Source organism: Oncorhynchus mykiss, chromosome 15 (genome assembly GCF_057628025.1).
Source record: "Oncorhynchus mykiss isolate SJ-2025 chromosome 15, ASM5762802v1, whole genome shotgun sequence".
Lineage (NCBI taxonomy): Eukaryota > Metazoa > Chordata > Actinopteri > Salmoniformes > Salmonidae > Oncorhynchus > Oncorhynchus mykiss.
This window is the reverse complement of record NC_143036.1, coordinates 22,192,447-22,213,094: the sequence shown is the minus strand read 5'-3', so window position 1 is coordinate 22,213,094 and position 20,648 is coordinate 22,192,447. Positions and strand designations below refer to the sequence as shown.

The 20,648-nt window shown below is 42.7% G+C and overlaps 2 protein-coding genes across 2 annotated transcripts in view; both read left to right on the top strand.

Moving 5' to 3' along the window:
* The window catches only part of sspo (SCO-spondin), an 82,317-nt gene extending 72,933 nt beyond the window's left edge, over positions 1-9,384 (top strand). Inside the window, exons 101-109 of the mRNA XM_090199011.1 lie at positions 69-211; positions 2,336-2,382; positions 2,771-2,935; positions 3,608-3,816; positions 4,865-4,960; positions 6,037-6,097; positions 6,473-6,603; positions 7,125-7,275; positions 9,104-9,384. Coding sequence (XP_090055137.1) covers positions 69-211; positions 2,336-2,382; positions 2,771-2,935; positions 3,608-3,816; positions 4,865-4,960; positions 6,037-6,097; positions 6,473-6,603; positions 7,125-7,275; positions 9,104-9,126 — 1,026 coding nt within the window. The 3' untranslated portion in view covers positions 9,127-9,384. The remainder of the gene's footprint in view (positions 1-68; positions 212-2,335; positions 2,383-2,770; positions 2,936-3,607; positions 3,817-4,864; positions 4,961-6,036; positions 6,098-6,472; positions 6,604-7,124; positions 7,276-9,103) is intronic.
* A 679-nt stretch (positions 9,385-10,063) lies between these two features.
* Positions 10,064-20,648, top strand: part of kcnh2b (potassium voltage-gated channel subfamily H member 2b) — a 303,535-nt gene continuing 292,950 nt past the window's right edge. The window contains exon 1 of the mRNA XM_090199620.1: positions 10,064-11,289. Within this exon, the coding sequence (XP_090055746.1) occupies positions 11,214-11,289 (76 nt within the window). The 5' untranslated portion in view covers positions 10,064-11,213. The remainder of the gene's footprint in view (positions 11,290-20,648) is intronic.

Genomic DNA, 20,648 nt, shown 5'->3' with positions numbered 1-20,648 from the left:
AAAGGACACTAATCTAATCTAACCACCACGCATCATCTATGTGTCACCTGATCGTCTTCCTTGAGCAGGTGCTGTACAACGGATCATGTGTCCCTCATGATGCATGTCCCTGTTCTCCGCACTCCCTCACGGGGACACTGAACATGACCCTGGATGAGCCCGAAGGAGAGGTGGCCTCTGGGACGGTCTTACAACACCAGTGCAACACATGGTAGTCAGCACCTCATTATTATTACTCATTATTACAGTTACTTACTAAAGCATGTAGTATATCTTCAAAACGGTTGTAAAGATATGCAATCCAATTCCATGATTGGTAGATTTGATTGGGGATATGTAGCTAGCCTATTACATGTGTTAAGAAGACATAGCGGTTGATTGACAGATATACAGTTGAAGTCGGAAGTTTACACACACCTTAGCCAATTACATTTAAACTCAGTTTTTCACAATTCCTGACATTTCATCCTAGTAAAAATGACCTGTTTTAGGTCAGTTAGGATCACCACTTTATTTTAAGAATGTGAAATGTCAGAATAGTAGTAGAGAGATTGATTTAGTTCAGCTTTTATTTCTTTCATCACATTCCCAGTGGGTCAGAAGTGTACATACACTCAATTAGTATTTGATAGCATTGCCTTTAATTTGTTAAACTTGGATCAAACATTTTGGGTAGCCTTCCACAAGCTTCCCACAATAAGTTGGGTGGATTTTGTCCCATTCCTCCTGACAGAGCTGGTGGAACTGAGTCAGGTTTGTAGGCCTCCTTGCACACACAAGCTTTTCAGTATTTTCTATAGAATTGAGGTCAGGGCTTTGTGATGGCCACTCCAGTACCTTGCCTTTGTTGTCTTTAAGCCATTTTGCCACAACTTTGGAAGGATGCTTGGGGTCATTGTACTGATAGACCCATTTGCACACAAGCTTCAACTTCCTGACTGATGTATTGAGATTTTGCTTCAATATATCCACAGAATTTTCGTCCCTCATGATGCCATCTATTTTGAGAAGTGCACCAGTCCCTCCTGCAGCAAAGCACCCCCACAACATGATGCTGCCACCCCCGTGCTTCACGGTTGGGATGGTGTTGGGATGGTGTTCTTCGGCTTGCAAGCATCCCCCTTTTTCCTTCGAACGTTATGCTGGTCATTATGGCCAAACAGTTGTATTTTTGTTTCATCAGACCAGAGGACATTTCTCCAAAAAGTATGATATTTGTCTCCATGTGCAGTTGCAAACAGTAGTCTGGCTTTTTTATGGCGGTTTTGGAGCAGGGGCTTCTTCCTTGCTGAGCGGCCTTTCAGGTTATGTCAATATAGGACTCATTTTACTGTGAATATTGATACTTTTGTACCTGTTTGTACCTCCAGCATCTTCACAAGGTCCTTTGCTGTTGTTCTGGGATTGATTTGCACCAAAGTACGTTCATCTCTAGGAGACAGAACGCGTCTCCTTCCTGAGTGGTATGACAGCTGCGTGGTCCCATGGTGTTTATACTTGCGTACTATTGTTTGTACAGATGAACGTGGTACCTTCAGACGTTTGGAAATTGCTCCCAAGGATGAACCAGACTTGTGGAGGTCTACAATTGTTTTCTGAAGTTTTGGCGGATATCTTTTCATTTTCCCATGATGTCAAGCAAGGAGGCACTGAGTTTGAAGGCCTTGAAATACATCCACATGTACACCTCCATTTGACTCAGATGTTGTCAATTAGCCTACCAGAAGCTTCTAAAGCCATTACATAATTTTCTGGAATTTTCCAAGCTGTTTAATGGCACAGTCAAATTAGTGTATGTAAACTTCTGACCCACTGGAATTGTGATGCAGTGAAATTACCTGTCTGTAAACAATTGTTGGAAAAATTACTTGTCATGCACAAAGTAGATGTCCTAACCAACTTGCCAAAACTATAGTTTGTTGACAAGACATTTGTGTAGTGGTTGAAAAATGAGTTTAAATGACTCCAACCTTAGTGTATGTAAACTTCCGACTTCAACTGTACAGTACCTAGACCTGAAATACTGTACAGTATTGCACATCTTTGGAATGTAACTGATCGTCTTGGCACCCAAAACCAGATCTTGCGTACGTGCTGGCCAGCTACATTTATGTACAGTATTTATGTCTGTCACATGAGACTATGTAATGGAGAGACTGTCAGATTCAGACATGAGTTAAGTAATTTCATCTTTCAGCCCAGGGTTTTGATACACAGCTTAAAGACTGAGGGACTGAGAGGCATGATTGTTTGATTAACTGCCTCTTTGAGTTTCTCATCTTTGGATTCTAATGTGTCAGGTATTTATCAATCCCTTTCTCCCTCTCTTCCTAAGTGTTTGTCAAGGAGGAGTATTCAATTGTACTGAGGACCCATGCAATGGTGAGTGTAGCTCTTCAACCATGTTTAAGTAGCTGTGTATAGTGTTGACCTGATACAGAAGCCAGTGCATGTAGGAAACTAGAAATCTGCTCTGCCAGCAAGTGCCAGCATGTGGCATATGATAACTCTGTAGTTTCCCACTGTAGCAAAACTATCAAATTAAATTATATGTCCCCTACTAGACTATCAACTACCGACTATCACCAAAGGATTTCAGTGCCCGAATCCCTCTGTGAAATTAAACTCTTTTATAATGGACAGTATGTGTCAGACCAAACATATCTTTCCCTCCTCTTGCTTTCTTTCTCGCACACTTTCTCTTCCTTTATGCCTCTCTCTGCCTCCATCACTCCTTCACATGCTTCTCTTCCTCCATGCATGTCTCCAGTGGACTGTGAGTGGGGTAGTTGGTCAGAGTGGAGTCAGTGCTCAGTGAGCTGTGGTTCTGGCCAGCGGAACTCCAGGCGGACCGTCTTCCAGCCTCAGCAATACGAGGGGGCAGACTGTGAGGGCCCGGCCCAGCGTACGGCACTATGCAGGGCCCCTGATTGTGGTGAGTGTCTGAGGTCTAGTATGTAGGCCCTAAGTGAGAGACTGGGGCTGCATTTCATTCTAGGGCAGTGTTTTCCAACCCAGTCCTCTGGGACCCCTATTCGTTGCGCATAAAAGTAACTGCCAAAATAAAGGAAACCCCAACATAAAGTGTCTTAATAGGGGGTTGGGCCACCACGGGCCGCCAGAACAGCTTCAATAAGCCTTGACATAGATTCAGCAAGTGTCTGGAACTCTCCTATAAGTGTTCAATTGGGTTGAGATCTGGTGACTGAGACACACACACACTTTAACCCCCCTATTCTCCTTTCAGACTCCTCTTTCAAAGTCACTGAGATCCTTCTAGCCATGGTAGCCAGAATAATGGGCAACGAGGCATTTTTAGACATGACCCTAAGCATGATGGGATGTTAATTTATTAACTCAGGAACCACACCCGTGTGAAAGCCCCTGCTTTCAATATACGTTGTATCCCTCATTTACTGAAGTGTTTTCTTTCTTTTGGCAGTTACATGTATTTGTTCTAATGCAGCACAAACACCACTTGATGTTAAGTTGATTTGTTGAATCAGGTGAGTAGGAGCTATAATTAAACAATGTCACTGTCTCCCCCTCTCCTATTTCTTGTTCTTCCTACAACTCTCACTACTTACCCCTGCCCCTCCCCCTGTAGCCTGTCCTGATGGAGAGAGATGGAGGAAGAGTGTATCGGAGGCTCTGTCTGTGTGTGAGAGGAGCTGTGTAGAGATCTACCTGACCTCCCCACTCAACTGCAGCGCCACCGAGGGGTGTATGTGTAAGGAGGGGCTCTACCGAAACGCAGAGGGCCTGTGTGTGATCCCCGCACTCTGCCCGTGTGAGGACCAGGGGGTGCTGAGAGAGGTACACACACAGACAAACAAACAAACTAGTATGTCTATGTACACTTACATACACCCACAAAGTTACATCAAAGAGTACAATTATATGCACCTATGCACATAAACAAACACCAGACACCAGACACACACACTAGACACACACACACACACCAGAAACACACACACACACACACACACACACACACACACACACACACACACACACACACACACACCAGACACACACAACTAAAGGGCCCAACATAAACTCCTATCCCTCCTACACTGCAGATTGTACCTCATTGTCTTTCCTCCGTTGGACTCTCATTCGCATCCTTCCATTCCATGTCTGTTTACCTGCACTCCTTTCAATGCCTTTGTGTGTTCATACATAAAGGAGGGCTAAGTAACGATGATGGATTGTGTGAGTTGTGTGTGTGTGTGTGTGTGTGTGTGGAGGGATGAGTAACGATGACGGACATGTCCCATGGGCCACATTAAAGTACAATGGCCCACTATCAATAACGCAGGGAACTGTTGAAAGCTATTATAGTGCTACAGAAATTAACCACCTCTTTAAAGACGCATAATAGGAATATTTAATGAGAATATATTATAGGAAGGATTAATCATGTGATGACAGGGGGTCGGTTTCTCCTCTTCCTCTTTAGTTGTCGTGAATAATGTCCATGAAGATCTTGTAGAGCTCTAGAAGTGTCTTCTCTTGTCCTTATAGTCCCAGAAACTCTCTTGGAGTGTGCCTCAAATGGCACCCTATTCCCTATGTCGTGTAGTCCTCATATGGCTCTGGTATAAAGTAGTGCACTATATAGAGAATAGGGATGCATTATAGACCTCAGGTTTCTCTGCTACAGTACAGTAGACCTGGGTTATAAGCAGCCACCTCAATCATTAGTGGCAATAGCACTGTAATAGCCACTGCAAATGCAGTATATTTATTGTCTGTGTGTGTGTGCTTGTGCATGCGTGTGCGTGCATGCATGCATGCTTTAATGCGTGTGTGTGTGTTTGTGTGTGTGCGTGCGTGCATATGTGTATGTGTCTCACAGGCTAGCTCTGAATGGGAGGAGGGCTGCTTGGTGTGCCGCTGTGTGAACGGGCAGAAGTGGTGCCAATCAGGATGCCCACTGCTGCAGTGTGAAGAGGTGAGAGATAAGAAACAGCACTTTCACGGACATCTCAGTTATTCTTACAGCTGGAGAAATTCACAGAAAACGCCAGAAGGTTTGGGGGGTTGTGTGAGTTACAGCCCAGAGCTAAATCGATATGAAAGTACTTAAACAAAGTAGTCAATATTTTTCCCTTTCTCAGTTGACTGTTCTCATGCCCTTTAAATAACTGGGTTCACCCTCACCTCCAGATTAAGAGGCTATCGCTAGTTGGCTATCAATAGATACCTCTCCTTGAAATAACTGGTTTCACCCACCATTTTGCCCCCTCCCTTTTTTAAGTAGCTACAAAAATAACACTTACCTCCCCTTTGTTTCAATATTTTTGTTGGAGTTTTTCTTATTTTTTTGTGCAAGACAAAGCGTAACATGCCACCTGGTGGCAGACAAGGCACATAACATCTATGAACAACAAATTCAAACAATAAAAGATTAAACAATACTAACAAACAATTCACAAAAGCACAAAGGGCAATAATAGTGATATTGTCAGTTTGCCCCTTTACGACACCGGCAAAGTTGTGATGTGAGCTTGGGCAAGGAAAATTGAACAAAATGGGTGCATCTATCGGACCTGCATCTACCCTCTACATTTTGGGACTATATCAATGGACTAATGAAACAAGTACCAAAAGATTTTGGGTGGAGTTTTCCTTTAAATAACTGGGGATCACACTTACCTCCACTTTAAATAACCAAGGCTCCCACTTACCTCCCCTTTAAGTGGCAGAGCTCAAGTTCAGCCTCCCTGGGGCCGGGGCAGGCCTGGAGCAGTGCATTGTGGGGGGCGTGGTGATGCACTTGCTCCTGTCAGCAGACCTCTCCTGGAAGATGATGATTTATTCCTGGAACAGCTTTATTCTATTCTCAGAGCGAGACATGATGGGGACTCAATTAGTAAGCTAAGACAGTGACAAGTCTTTTCTCCTTTTCCTACCCTCTTGTCTGCCCTTGGCCCTCTCCTCTCCTCCCATCCCCTTTCGTCCTCTCCTTTCCTCCCATCCATTCTCTTCTCCCCTCTCCTCTCCTCCTCTCCTATCCTCTTATATCAGGGGGAAGTGAAAGTGGAGGAACCAGGCAGCTGCTGCCCAGTTTGCAGGAAGGAGTTCCCTGGTAAGAGTTAAACATAAACAATGCTTAGTCCTTCTCTTCCTGTATTTATACAAATATTTAGTGTGAAACATAGTGCTTTAGGTCCTAAATTGTCCACAAGGCATGTACAATAAGACAGCATTTATGTCTTTCAATGTTGTATAATGGCACAGTTGGTGAGGGGGCATTGAAAGTCAATGTGCCTTTGGAGCTCTCTCTCTCTCTCTCTCTCTAGAGCTCGCTCTCTCATTCATTAACTCAAAACAAAACCCTCTTTTATTTTCTCAACTCCCCATGCTGCCCCCATCATTATCCTCTTCCTCCACCGCTCCTCTTAATCTCTCTCTCTCCTTTTATCTCCCTGCCCTGTCCTATTTCCTCCTCTCATCTTACCAGGGGAGCCCGTAGCGGAGTGTCGCCGTTACACGGAGGTCAGGAACATCACTAAGGGAGACTGTCGTCTTGACAACGTGGAAGTCAGCTACTGTAGAGGGCGCTGTTTGTCCAAAATTGACGTCATTTTGGAGGTTTGCTGATGTCGCCGGCTTTCACCCACTCTTATGCACTGGGCTGGGATGCAGTGTTGCAGACAGAAATGTAATATGTAGAGTGGACCTGATTCCCTATCCTGTAAGACAGAGAAGAACCATGTATATTCTTCAATACATTTCTATGGGAATTTTCTGTAATGTTGCAATAGTCCCCATTTGTGTGTTTTTCTTAACCAGTTGAATGTAGAGGTATTGCCACTTCATCCAGAACAGAGAGATCCTAGACCAATCATCCCAGTGATTTTTTGTTTTACTCTTAAACTCCCGTGGTAGAAAAATAATGTAATGGCATCACTGTGAAAATGTGAGCAAGTAAAAACAAACATGATCTCTGCGAAATGTTTCACTACCTTCCGTTACCATGGTAGCGAAAATAGCTGTTGATTGGTGTCAGTTTCAGAATCGAACTCCCACCTCTCTCACGCGTGCGCACCCTTCCTTTCTCTACCTCTCTGTCCCTCTCTTTCTCCTCCTTTTTCCCTCCTTCCCTCTCTCAGGAGCCTTACCTCCAGTCGCTGTGTGACTGCTGCAGCTACCGGTTGGACCCTGAGAGCCCCGTGCGCTTCCTTAGCCTCCTGTGCGACAGTGGGGAGAGTGAGCCCGTCGTCCTGCCTGTCATACACAGCTGTGAGTGCACCAGCTGCCAAGGTGGGTAGAGTACACTCTGACGCAAACATTGACCCCTGCTTATCACCTCATCAGTAGCCTCTTTAAACCTCCCCCACACCGACAGACAAATGCATAGCCTACAGTACATGACCAGACACGCACAGACACACAAGCTGATGTGCACACACAAACGAACATACATGTGCAAACAAACACACGCTCACTCACACACACACACATACACACACACATACACACACACGCACACACACACACACACACACACACACACACAAACAGCCCTCCACACACACACTCTCTCCCACCCACCCACTTCCTGCCAGCGCCCATGCTGTTAGTCATGCTGTCTATCAGTCCATCACGCCCAACCGTCATGGCCACTCTCTCTGTCACTCACACCCAGTTGCAGTCCCACTGTCCCTCGCTGTCTCTTCCGCTCTTTGTTATTCTCTGTTAATGCACTTTAAACGCCATGATGACTGCATCCCCACGCTGAACGTACTGTATGTTTACGTTTCCCAACATGCATAATTCAATCAGGACCCCAGTTACAACAACCAAATATTGTAGTAATCCATAATCAACCTGGCTGATTGCATTAGCTAATTTGATATTTATATCACAAGGCAATTTACAGCGCTCAGATTCTTCAATAATATAGTTGGGATGGCATTGCCTGCTGACAGATTTTTTTATTGGGCAATTCCATGTTTAACATGTGTAATAAAATAATGTATATAATACATTCTCAGTGAAGACTACATTTCACCCTACCCCTTTTTCTCCCCAATTTCATGGTATCCAATTGGTAGTTACAGTCTTGTTCCATCGCTGCAACTCCCGTACAGACTCGGGAGAGGCGAAGGTCGAGAGCCATGCGTCCTCCGAAACCCGACCCTGCCAAGCCACACCGCTTCTTGACACACTGCTGTCTGAACCCGGAAGCCAGCCGCACCAATGTGTCGGAGGAAACACTGTGTCAGCGTGCATGCGCCAGGCCCGCCATAATAGTCGCTAGAGCTAGATGGGACAAGGATATCCCGGCCGGCCAAACCCTCCCCTAACCTAGATGATGCTGGGCCAATTGTGTGTCGCCTCATGGGTCTCCCTGTTGCAGCCGGCTGCGACACAACCCGGGATCGAACCCGGAACTGTAGTGAAGCCACAAGCACTGCGATGCAGTGCTTTACATGCTGACTACACTGCATCGCGCGCATGTTTATTTTGTCCAGCCACACCAGACACGATCAGGACATGTAGGTTGAAATATCAAAACGAACTCTGAACCAACTATAATGATTTGGGGACAGATCGAAAAGCATTAAACATTTATGGAAATTTAGCCAGCTAGCTAGGTCATTTGTTCTGGGATATTGACATTGGGTTGTTATTTTACCTGAAATACACAAGGTCCTCTACTCCGAAAATTAATCTACAGATAAAAAGGTAAACCGAGTTTGTTTCCGGTAATCTCTCCTCTCTCAGGCTTCGTCTTCTTCCTCTTTGGACTTTATATGGCGATTGACAACACACTTTAAGGTGCATTATCACCACCAACTGGACTGGATTGTGGACCTCAGTCCATCTTTCAATCACCCACGTGGGTATATGCTCCTAAAAACCAACGAGGAGATGGGAGAGGCGGGACTTTTTTATGGGAGAGGCGGGACCTTTTTACATCTGCCGATGTCACAAAATGCTATACAGAAACCCAGCCTAAAACACCAAATAGCAAGCAATGCAGATGTAGAAGCACAATATATGATAATTTGGCATTGTTATTACAAAGCAATTATCTTCAATATCTCTTATTTCATGGGTGTGTTTGCATTCTTTTCATACACAGGGGGAGATCTGTCCAGACGCTGAGTGTGTGTGTATAGGCCTAGTGTGTGTGTATGCAGAGGGACAGACAGACAGACGGGTGGACAGACCAGGTGTCCTGATTTCCTGTGGTCCATAGTCATTATGTGACTGGATCAGCTATCATAGAGTGCCTCCTGAAACTCTCAAATCCTTTACACTGTATCAACAATCATAGAGTGCCTTCTGAAACTCTCAGATCCTTTACACTGTACAGTGTTTTGCTACTTTTCTAATAAATCACTAGTGGTTTTTATTAAAACATTTCTGTTTCAATGTATTATTCTGTAAAATATATATATATATATATTTAAAGATGATGTAATATTATGTTTGCTGCTGAATGTGACATCTATACCAGTAGATTTGGTAAATATATGCACATATCCTATGCATGTCTCTGTAAAGATTGGCGTGTAATATTTAAACAAGAGGTCTCAGAGAGAGAGAGAGAGAAAGCGTTTCACAACCGAAGGCAGGCTGGAAGAGCTCACTGGGGGACGCTTACACGAGACTACCGCGTGACTGTGTCCTCTCTCCTGACTAAATAAGGGAGTTGGAACGAGAGGGAGGAAGCTCGCAGCCCCGCGGAGCGCTATTGATCCCCCTCCACTTCACATTACCGCCTTAATAATAAAAAAAAACATTAAAGTCTATCAGGACAACATGTGTTATTGTGTGTTTCTTGTTGTATTTAGTTAAGAGGATACTGTGTATCGGTTGGGAGAGTTGAGCTTCATGCTGTAAAATAACATCAAAGTGGATCAGACAGTACTAGCAACATGCATGCTGCACGCGGAGCGCGCCCTTTGTCTTTCTCGCACTTGTGACGAAAGGGGAACCCCACATCCAGTGCTCCTGCATAGGCAGTGACGTGTCTGCTGGTCTGAAGCCTCCTCATTATGAGACAATTGAGGGTGAAGCCCCAGCATCCTTCCATGAAATGAACAAAGCGCACAGTCTCAAAAAAGCGCATTTTGTCAAAGAGGTGAGTCAACGCATTGGATTTTCGATTGCAATTTCACCTTTAATGTGGAATGAGACTCACAGCCTCACAATGAATAACGACTGTGGTGTGTGTGCCAGTTCGGTTAAAACCTTAGCCCACGCATTGATGTCATGTGGGTTAGCCTACACCTGTGAATGTAAATGCAGCTGCACCTGTGTGGACTGTCACAGACACCTAACCGTTTGACAACAGAGGCAGCTGTTTGTATTAGCCTATTTTAAACCAGATGTTGTTAGCTCTCTGTAGTTACAGCAGGTAGTTCTTCAGAATAGTCGCATCTCTTTCCCTTTGTTAATTCGCCTGCGCTGCTTCTATGCTAGATGGGCTGAATTAATGTAGGATATTTATATTATTGACCACATAATTATCAAAATTATGATTATATGTAATGGCTGACGAGGTTGTTCTTTGTATTGTCCGCCAATATTTCAACAGTTCTATTTGCCGACGACGAAGGGTTAAAGAGGCGCAGTCGCCACCACTGGTAAGCAGAAGTCATCAATGTTGAGCGCACAGACCACTCTCCTCCAGAGCGATCACATCTCAACGAACTATTACGGACGTTACCCTACGTTTTCTTCAACTAGACTACTGGTTTCTCTCTGTTGCTTCCATCGGGTGCACGGAAACAGGGAAGAATAAGGCCAGGAGGAGAGAAAAAAGGACGCAACTATGGCAAAACCAAGGTTCCTTGGCAGGCTGACCGAGTCCCCCTCCCCAGAGTCTGCAATGACAAATGACAAGAAGTAACCTCTCGTCTTGCAATTCACCTGAGAGGATATCATTTTTGACAGTTCAAGGGACGTAAACAAACACGGGCTCCTCTCCTTGGAAACTGGAAACTGTCTCGCGATCCCCCCCAAATAAAGTGGACGCTCATTTCTAGAACGCTACTTTTCACTTAAAGGACTGTCCACTTGGTCCATCTCATGAAGTTACAAAAACGTAGGTCGGGGATTACAGTATTTATTATTCTATGACGAGGACACAGTGAATGTCGTCCGTTTGTCGGGACTCATCGACGTAGAGGTCAGCATCGGCGACAGAAAGTCCAATAACTCCAGTGGGATAGCGTTCAGCAAAGATGCCAGTCCGAAGGGGTCACGTGGCACCACAGAATACTTTCCTCGATACCATCATTAGGAAATTCGATAGTCAAAGTAAGTGGTTTGATTGTTGCATGCATTTTATTATTTGAGTCCAATAATCAGTTCGTGCCTATTAGCCTATGAATACATAGCCTAAACAAATTGGATGACAACCTTCGGTAACATAAGCCTACCACATTCATTTTTCTTTGCATGGTAAGAAAAAGGTGTCATGCTCTTTTGCAAATATTGGACAAATATGATGCAAATAATATTGAGTCATTTATTCTCTTGAGAATAGTGATAGGCATACACTCTGGAGCTTTAGGATTTGCACATGTTATGAGGACTTTTTTATGAGAGCAGACTGAAAATGAAAACATAACAAATTATGCTGGTATGACATTATTGAGTGAAGTTAATAAACACAATGTTGAAAAATACAGCTTGCCTGTACATGTTTAAAATGGAATGAAAATAATCACCTCAGCACCATAGATTCAATTTACCATATTGTAAAACAAAGTCCAATCACTTCAAACTAAATTATTTTGACAACTTAAATTTCTGTTTTGCATTTTTTATGCTGTGGGTAGGTGACATGATATGTTATAAACATATATTTGTGGATGTTTTGTACATTCAACTCTAATTCTGTGCATACTGTGTACATATCGAGCAATGCCAAGAAAACGACTGACCAATCACATTGAACGCAGGAGATAGCCAAGTCCTAGAGTTTACACTTTCACACTGTGCATACAGTTCAGTCACAGTCTCAAATCCTGCTGAGATGAAAGTATTTGGTCTCTCACGATTAAATGGAATCTGTTAATGATCAACAATTGTGCTCACAAAACAAGGCCCATATTTATTGTTTTAAAGCTGCAATATGTAACTTTTTGTGTGACCCGACAAAATTCATGTAGAAATGTTAGTTATAGATCTGTCATTCTCACTAGCTAGGTTTCCATCCAATTGGAGACAGATTTTAATGGGAATATTTTAAAATATGCGTAAAGAAAATGTAGCATTTTCCCACCAGTGGTGTGTTTCCACCAAACAGACTTGTTGTGGATACAAATCAATGTGTGATGAATAGTGCACACAAAATGTACTTTTTCGCTTAAGCTTTCATGTACTGAAGACATTTTTTAAGTTCAACGTGTTTCCATTTGTCACAAAAACTGTTGTGTTAAATAGCAAATGTGGGTAGGCTGTGCGGATAGTAGGCTAGTCTACATGATGAGATTATTATGGATAAGAATATTTTTATTTGTCAAACGGCAGTCGAGCATCGATCATCATGTCAACAGAATCAGACTCTTGATATTTATTGGAAAGGAGTATCAATATCACCGTGCACTTTCACCAACCATCTATCGTGTCTTTGGCTATGCCGGATTAAGTGATATGACATGCTATTCTATAAAATAATTTCTCCGTAATTAATATCACCTGATTGAGCTAGTCATGTAAATGTAATTAACTAGAGAGCCGGGCACCACAAAATAATATTTATAGAGCTGTTTTCTTCTGAATAAACTCTTAAAGACCTAGTAATATTTTACATCCATAGCAGTTGATATCAATAGTCACCTCAAATCAGTCTCATCTGAAAGTTATAAATTATTTTATCTGCAAGAACATTGGCTAACAATTTGAATCAGCAATACAAAATCGGGTTTAATTATTTTACTAAATACCTAACTAATCACACAGAATTCACATACACACAATTAATCATAACTTGATTACAAATTACGTCATAAAGGAAAACGTCCCAAGCGGGCGGAACAGATATGACAGCTTGTTACACAAAAGAAAAGGGGCTGGGTTGAGTGAAAGAGCTGGAGACTGAGGAACAAAGGGAAAAAGCTGTGCTATCGTAAATACAGTATCTTATGCATTCTAAATTACCGCCCATTTGGAAAAGGAAAATGCAATAAATATTTACTCTGAGCTGCGCTTCAGTAGGTTGGTGGTAGATGGAACAAAACGAGTCCTTTGTCCTTTGAAGAATGTCTCTGCTGGTCAATTGGATACGTTGTAGTAACGTCGTTGTGTGACAGACGGGATACTCTGTCTGTTCCTTCCTAACCTTCGTTTGCAGCTGCTGTTGCTAACTCAAATGCTAGGAGATATCACTTCTGTAGTGAATAAGAGTTCAAAAGTTCATACCATTCGCAACCAAAGCTCATGCTGATGTTGGCTTCGTTCTGTAGTTATTATCTGAACCATTCTGACATCGGACCGTCGTCCCCATATCCTCGGAACAGGAAGTTATGTTGTCATCAAGGCTTTATATAGGAAGGGAGAAGAGGGCGTGTTTGAAAAGTTTTATAGCCCATGTCCCTTCACAGAGGCGGGCCACTGATTGAGCAGAGCCCTAACCTTATGAAAACCCACATCTCTCATTTTAGAAGCTAAAATCACATTTCATCCCATCACAAATAATTGAAATTGAACAACAATTCCATGTGAATCCGATAACTCTAATGTGTAGACATTCCACTGTAGAGTTTATGTCATCTTATCATTGATGAGAATGTCTCAGATGACAACAGAACTGACATCATATTCATTAAGTACCACTGCATATGTTCAATTGTTCGTATTACCAGAATATAGTTAATTTCCCCCACCTACTGATGTTCCCAGAATCTCTATGTTAACCAAAGGTTTTTTAAATGTAACCTCAGTAGGGTAGAGAGAGGAAAAAGGGGGGAAGACACATGACACATCATAAGTTATTTCATCTGTAGCCTAGTAAACTGCATGCCTTCCTGAGTCGTAGAGGGAGGACCACACACCATATCATCGAAGTTTACTTCGATATGATGGTTATTATGTAAATGTTTACACATAAAGACGTTTCCACCACCATTTCTTGCATAATTAATTTTACAGATACAAACAAATGATCTGTCTGCATTTATAAAATTGTAACGAAACTTCCTGTTTCCATTACAGCTGATTTTTTTTACGGAATGACTTTTTTTTATACGTATGAAAGCAAGTCTAAGAAGTGGTAGATCTGTTCTATGTGCGCTATTTCTATGCTTACTGTTCTTAAGTGTTGTTTTTGTGTCTCGTACTTCCGGTTTTGTACACCAGGTTCAAACAGATGAAAATACAATATTTTTGGTTATTGAAAATATATTTCATGACAGTTTAGATGGTACAATGATTCCAAATACTAACTTGCTTGTTTTGTCACATAAACTGAAATTTTGACGAACTATTACAATTTTAGCAACCAGGAAATGGCAGAGTAATTCTGCATTTTGCTAATTTAATAGTTGACTTTTAATTTAAAAAGTAAAAAGTAAACATGTAACCTGTTTGGAGCCATGAGCTTTCTGACCCTTGATGTCTTTATTTCAGTTTTGCAAAGTTTTGGCAAGCTTCAATGGACCTCAATGGCCTGCTGTGCTATCTTTGATGCAAATGGCCAAGTTTATCCATTTCTAAATTGACTTGCTTCCCAAGCATGGCTGATAGAGAGGTGGTAAACACTGGTGTCACGAACAGTCACCACAGCACTGCCTTAGGGAAATTCACTTTAATCAGGGTAGAGAGAGTGAGAGAGAATTTGAATACAAATCGGATGTGAGTCAGAGGAGTAAAAAGTGAACAGGAATCAGCAATCAGCATCTAGCACCTCTGGCCTCAGCAAGAGCAGCCTGATGGTGTTGTCCACTCAGCCACAAACCACCTAGCCTTGTATGCCTCTTTTCTTGGTGCTCCTACATAGTGTCCTCCTCCTCATACACTTGACTGAAAAGGACAAATCGGGTGCAGAGAATAGACCAATAAGCAGGATTTTATCATAGGGAACACTTTCTAAATTTACAGTTGCCCTTGAACCTTACAAAAGGATGAATACATGCCTTTTGTATTACAGTAGCCTATGTCTAATTCCAGTTAAGCGCATAGTAATATTCTCAGTCTGCATGCACCCAGAGCCCAGTTTACACACGACTGGTGCCTGCTAAAGGGGATTCATTGACGTTTTCTTCCTATGGTTCATTGACAGTGTTCCATGCCAATAGTTGCTAGGCATGGATAACTCACTAGATTACTGAAAAACGAATGATCCCTAGGCACCTCAAGGAGCTGCGGCATGTTCCTAAAGCTTAACATTATCTTAACATTATCTTGGTCATTGTTAGTACTTCTCTCCTTAAGTATGTCTGTGCTATTATGAATTGGTTTCACACAGTTTTCTCAGGCAAAGCAAAGCATGAGGTTTTGATTTCAGTTTGTCCTATTATGTTATGGATTACCACCGCTATGCGTTCTTTTACGCTGAGTGTACAAAACATTTTGTAAAATTGAACCTTTAACTAGGCAAGTCAGTTAAGAACAAAATCTTATTTACAATGACGGCCTACCCCGGTCAAACCTGGATGGCGCTGGGAAAATTGTGCACTGCCCTACAGGACTACCTATCACAGCCGGATGTGATACAGCCTGTACTCAAACCAGGAACTGTAGTGACCCTTCTTGCACTGAGATGCAATGCCTTAGACCGCTGAGCCACTCAGGATCCCATATCAAATGAACCATTTAGAAATTACAGCACTTTTTTTTATATCGTCCCCCCATTTTAGGGGACCAACAGTATTGGGGAAAAGTCACTTACACTACCGGTCAAACTTACACCTACTCATTCAAGGGTTATTTTTTATTTGTACTATTTTATACATTGTAGAATAATAGTGAAGACAAACTATTAAATAATACATATGGAATCATGTAGTAACCCAAAAAGTGTTAAACAAATCAAGATAGATTTTAGATTCTTCTTCAAAGTAGCCACCCTTTACAGCTTTGCGCACTCTTGGCATTCGCTCAAGCAGCTTGATGAGGTAGTGACCTGGAATGCATTTCAATTAACAGGTGTGCCTTCTTAAAAGAGTGATGGAAAAGCAGCCAACAAGTGCTCAGCATATGTGGAAACTCCTTCAAAGCTGTTGGAAAAGCATTCCAGGTCAAAATCAAAAATCAAATAACATTTTATTGGTCACATACACATAGCAGATGTTAATGCAAGTGTAGCAAAATGCTTGTGCTGTTATGGTTCTTCCGTCGAGAGAGAGGACCAAAATGCAGCGTGGTTATTTTGATACATGTTTAATAAAAGATAAACATGAACAATACAAAACAATAAACGTACCGTGAAAACCTCAACAGTCTTATCTGATGCAAACAAACACTGAGACAGGAACAATCACCCACGAAACACTCAAAGAATATGGCTGCCTAAATATGGTTCCCAATCAGAGACAACGATAAACACCTGCCTCGGATTGAGAACCACTCCAGGCAGCCATAGACTATTCTAGACAACCCCACTAACCACAATCCCATGACCTACAAAAACCCCAAGACAAAACACACCACATAAATAACCCATGTCACACCCTGGCCTGACCAAAATAATAAAGAAAACACAAAATACTAAGACCAGGGTGTGACATGTGCTTCTAGTCCCGACTATGTAGTAAAATCTAACAAGTAATCTAACAAATTCACAACAACTACCAAAAAACACACACAAATGTAAAGGGATGAATAAGAACATGTACATATAAATATATGGATGAGCGATGGCATAGGCAGATGCAGTAGATGGTGTAGAATAGAGTATATACATGAGATGAGTAATGTAGGACATGTAAACATTATTAAAAGTGGCGTTATTGAAAGTGACTAGTGATACCTTTATTATGTCCGTTTATTTAAGTGGCCAGAGATTTTAGTCTGTATGTTGGCAGCAACTTCTCTATGTTAGTGATGGCTGTTTAACAGTCTGATGGCCTTGATAGGAGCTGTTTTTCAGTCCCTCGGTCCCCGCTTTGATGCACCTGTACTGACCTCGCCTTCTGGATGGTGGCGGGGTGAACAGGCAGTGGCTTGGGTGGTTGTTGTCCTTGATGATCTTTTTGGCCTTCCTGTGACTGTAGGTGTCCTGGAGGGTGCTGTAGGTGTCCTGGAGTGCAGGTAGTTTGCCGCCGGTGATGCGTTGTGCTGACCGCACTACCCTCTGGAGAGCCTTGCTGTTGAGGGTGGTGCAATTACCTTACCAGGCGGTGATACAGCCCGACAGGATACTCTCGATTGTGCATCTGTAAAAGTTTGTGAGTGTTTTAGATGACAAGCCAAATTTCTTCAGCCTCCTGAGGTTGAAGAGGCGCTGTTGCGCCTTCTCCACCACGCTCTCTGTGTGAGTGTCTGTGTGAGTGTACCATTTCAGTTTGTCCGTGATGTGTACGCCAAGGAACATAAGTCCACGATAATCTCCTTTATTTTGTTGACGTTGAGTGAGAGGTTATTTTCCTGACACCACACTCCGAGGGCCCTCACCTCCTCCCTGTAGGCTGTGTCGTCGTTGTTGTTAATCAGGCCTACCACTGTAGTGTCGTCTGCAAACTTGATGATTGAGTTGGAAACGTGCATGGCCACGCAGTCATGGGTGAACAGGGAGTACAGGAGGGGGCTGAGCACGCACCCTTGTGGGGCCCCAGTGTTGAGGATCAGGGTGGAGATGTTGTTTCCCAACTTCACCACCTGGGGGCGGCCTGTCAGAAAGTCCAGGACCCAGTTGCACAGGGCGGGGTTGAGACCCAGGGTCTTGAGCTTAATGACAAGTTTGGAGGGTACTATGGTGTTAAATGCTGAGCTGTAGTCAATGAACAGCATTCTTACATAGGTATTCCTCATGTCCAGATGGGATAGGGCAGTGTGATGGCGATTGCATCGTCAGTGGACCTATTAGGGCAATAAGCAAATTGGAGCTGGTTGAGTGAATTCCAAGAGTGTGCAAAGCTGTCATCAAGGCAACGGGTGGCTATTTGAAGAATCTCAAATATTTGGATTTGTTTAACACTTTTATGGTTATTACATGATTCCATTTGGGTTATTTCAAAATAAAGGGCAATATGTGTATTAAGGTAGTAAAAAGTTAGCTATTTGGTAACATATTCATAGCACGCAATGACTACATCAAGCATGTGACTACACATTTTTTGGAATTCATTTCATTTTTTTCTTCTTTTTTTTCAGATTATACGACTGGTAAATAATGTATTGTGTCATTTTGGAGTCACTTTGTATTGTAAATAAACATTCATGTGGATGCTACCATGATTACGGATAATCCTGAATGAATAGTGATTTTTTTTAATAGATTTTTTAAAATGTAAACTTTATTTAACTAGGCAAGTCAGTTAAGAACAAATTATTATTTACAATTACGGCCTACCAAATGGCAAAAGGCCTCATGCGGGGACAGGGGGTGGGATTAAAAAAAAATGAAAATAATAAAGGGGTCTAAAGCACTGCACCTCAGTGCTACAGGTGTCACTACAGACACCCTGGTTCTAACCCAGGCTGTATCACAACTGTCTGTGATTGTGAGTTCCATAGGGCGCACAATTGGCCCAGCGTCGAACGGGTTTGGCCGGTGTAGGCCGTCATTGTAAATAAGAATTTGTTCTTAACTGACTTGCCTAGTTAAATAAAGGTTAAATAAATAAATAAAATAAAGCATAATAGGACAAAACACACATCCTTACAAGAGAGACACCACAACACTACATAAAGAGAGACCTAAGACAACAACACAACACAGCATGGCAGCAACACAACATGACAACAACGTGGTAGCAACACAACATGGCAGCAGCACAGCATGGTAGCAGCACAAAAAATGGTACAAACATTATTGCGCACAGACAACAGCACAAATAGCATAAAGGTAGAGACAACAATACATCATGCGAAGCAGGCACAACTGTCAATAAGAGTGTCCATGATTGAGTCTTTGAAGGAAGAGATGGAGATAAAACTGTCCAGTTTGAGTGTTTGTTGCAGCTCGTTCCAGTCGCTAGCTGCAGCGAACTGAAAAGAGGAGTGACCCAGGGATGTGTGTGCTTTGGGGACCTTTAACAGAATGTGACTGGCAGAACAGGTGTTGTATGTGGAGGATGAGGGCTGCAGTTATCTCAGATAGGGGGGAGTGAGGCCTAAGAGAGTTTTATAAATAAACGTCAACCAGTGGGTCTTGCGACGGGTATACAGTGATTACCATTTTACAGAAGAGAATAGTGCAGTGATGTGTCCTGTGAGGAGGAATGGTGGCAAATCTGATGGCCGAATGGTAAAGAACATCTAGCCGCTCGAGAGCACCCTAACCTGCCGATCTATAAATTATGTCTCCATAATCTAGCATGGGTATGATGGTCGTCTAATTCAGGGTTAGTTTGGCAGCTGGGGTGAAATAGGAGCAATTACGATAGAGGAAACCAAGTCTAGATTTAACCTTACCCTGCAGCTTTGATATGTGCGGAGAGGACAGTGTACCATCTAGCCCTACTCCCAGGTACTTGTATGAGGTTGTACTCACACCGGTGGGGAGAGCCAAACCACATGACCTTTGTTTTGGAGGTGTTCAGAACAAGGTTAATGGCTTGTTGGACACTAAAGAAGCTTTGTTGTAGAGAGTTTAACACAAAATCCGTGGAGGAGCCAGCTGAGTATAAGCCTGTATCACTTGCAAATAAATGGAGGAGAGAGCTTCCTACTGCCTGAGCTATGTTGCTGATGTAAATTGAGAAGAGCATGGGGCCTAGGATCAAGCCTTGGGGTACTCCCTTGCTGACAGGCAGTGGATGAGACAGCAGATGTTCTAATTTTGTACACTGCACTCTTTGAGAGAGGTAGTTAGCAATCCAGACCAAAGACCCTTCAGAGACACCAATACTTCTTAGCCGGCCCACAAGAATGGAATGGACTACCGCAGTGGTTCCCAAACGTTTTGTAGTCCTGTACCCCTTCAAACATTCAACCTCCAGCTGCATACCCACTCTAGCACCAGGGTCAGCGCACTCTCAAATGTTGTTTTTGCCATCACACTATATGATACATTTATTAAACATAAGAATGAATGTGAGTTTTTGTCACAACCCGGCTCTTATAGGACCAGGGCACAAATAATAATATAATAATAACAGCTCGATTTGCCAAGGCAAGAAACTCTTAGCGCAGCTCTATCCAGAAATCTGGCAGTGGCTTCTGATTAAATTACATTTTCACAGAACCGCTTGTTGCAATTTAGATGAGGCTCTCTTGTTCAGATATCGGTAAGTGGACTGGAGGCAGGGCATGAAAGGTATAACAAATCCAGTTGTTTGTGTCATCCGTTTCTGGAAAGTACCAGCGTAATTGCGCACCCAACTCACTCAGGTGCTTCGCTATATAACAATTGACATTTAAGCTTGAGTTCATTTGCACACAAAAAGTCAACTTGTCAATACTTTGCCCCTTGATAACCAGCGCACTTCTGTATGTTGTAAAAGCATTGCATGGTCGCTGCCCGTATCATTGCAGAATGCAAAAAATACACGAGAGTTCAGGGGCCTTGC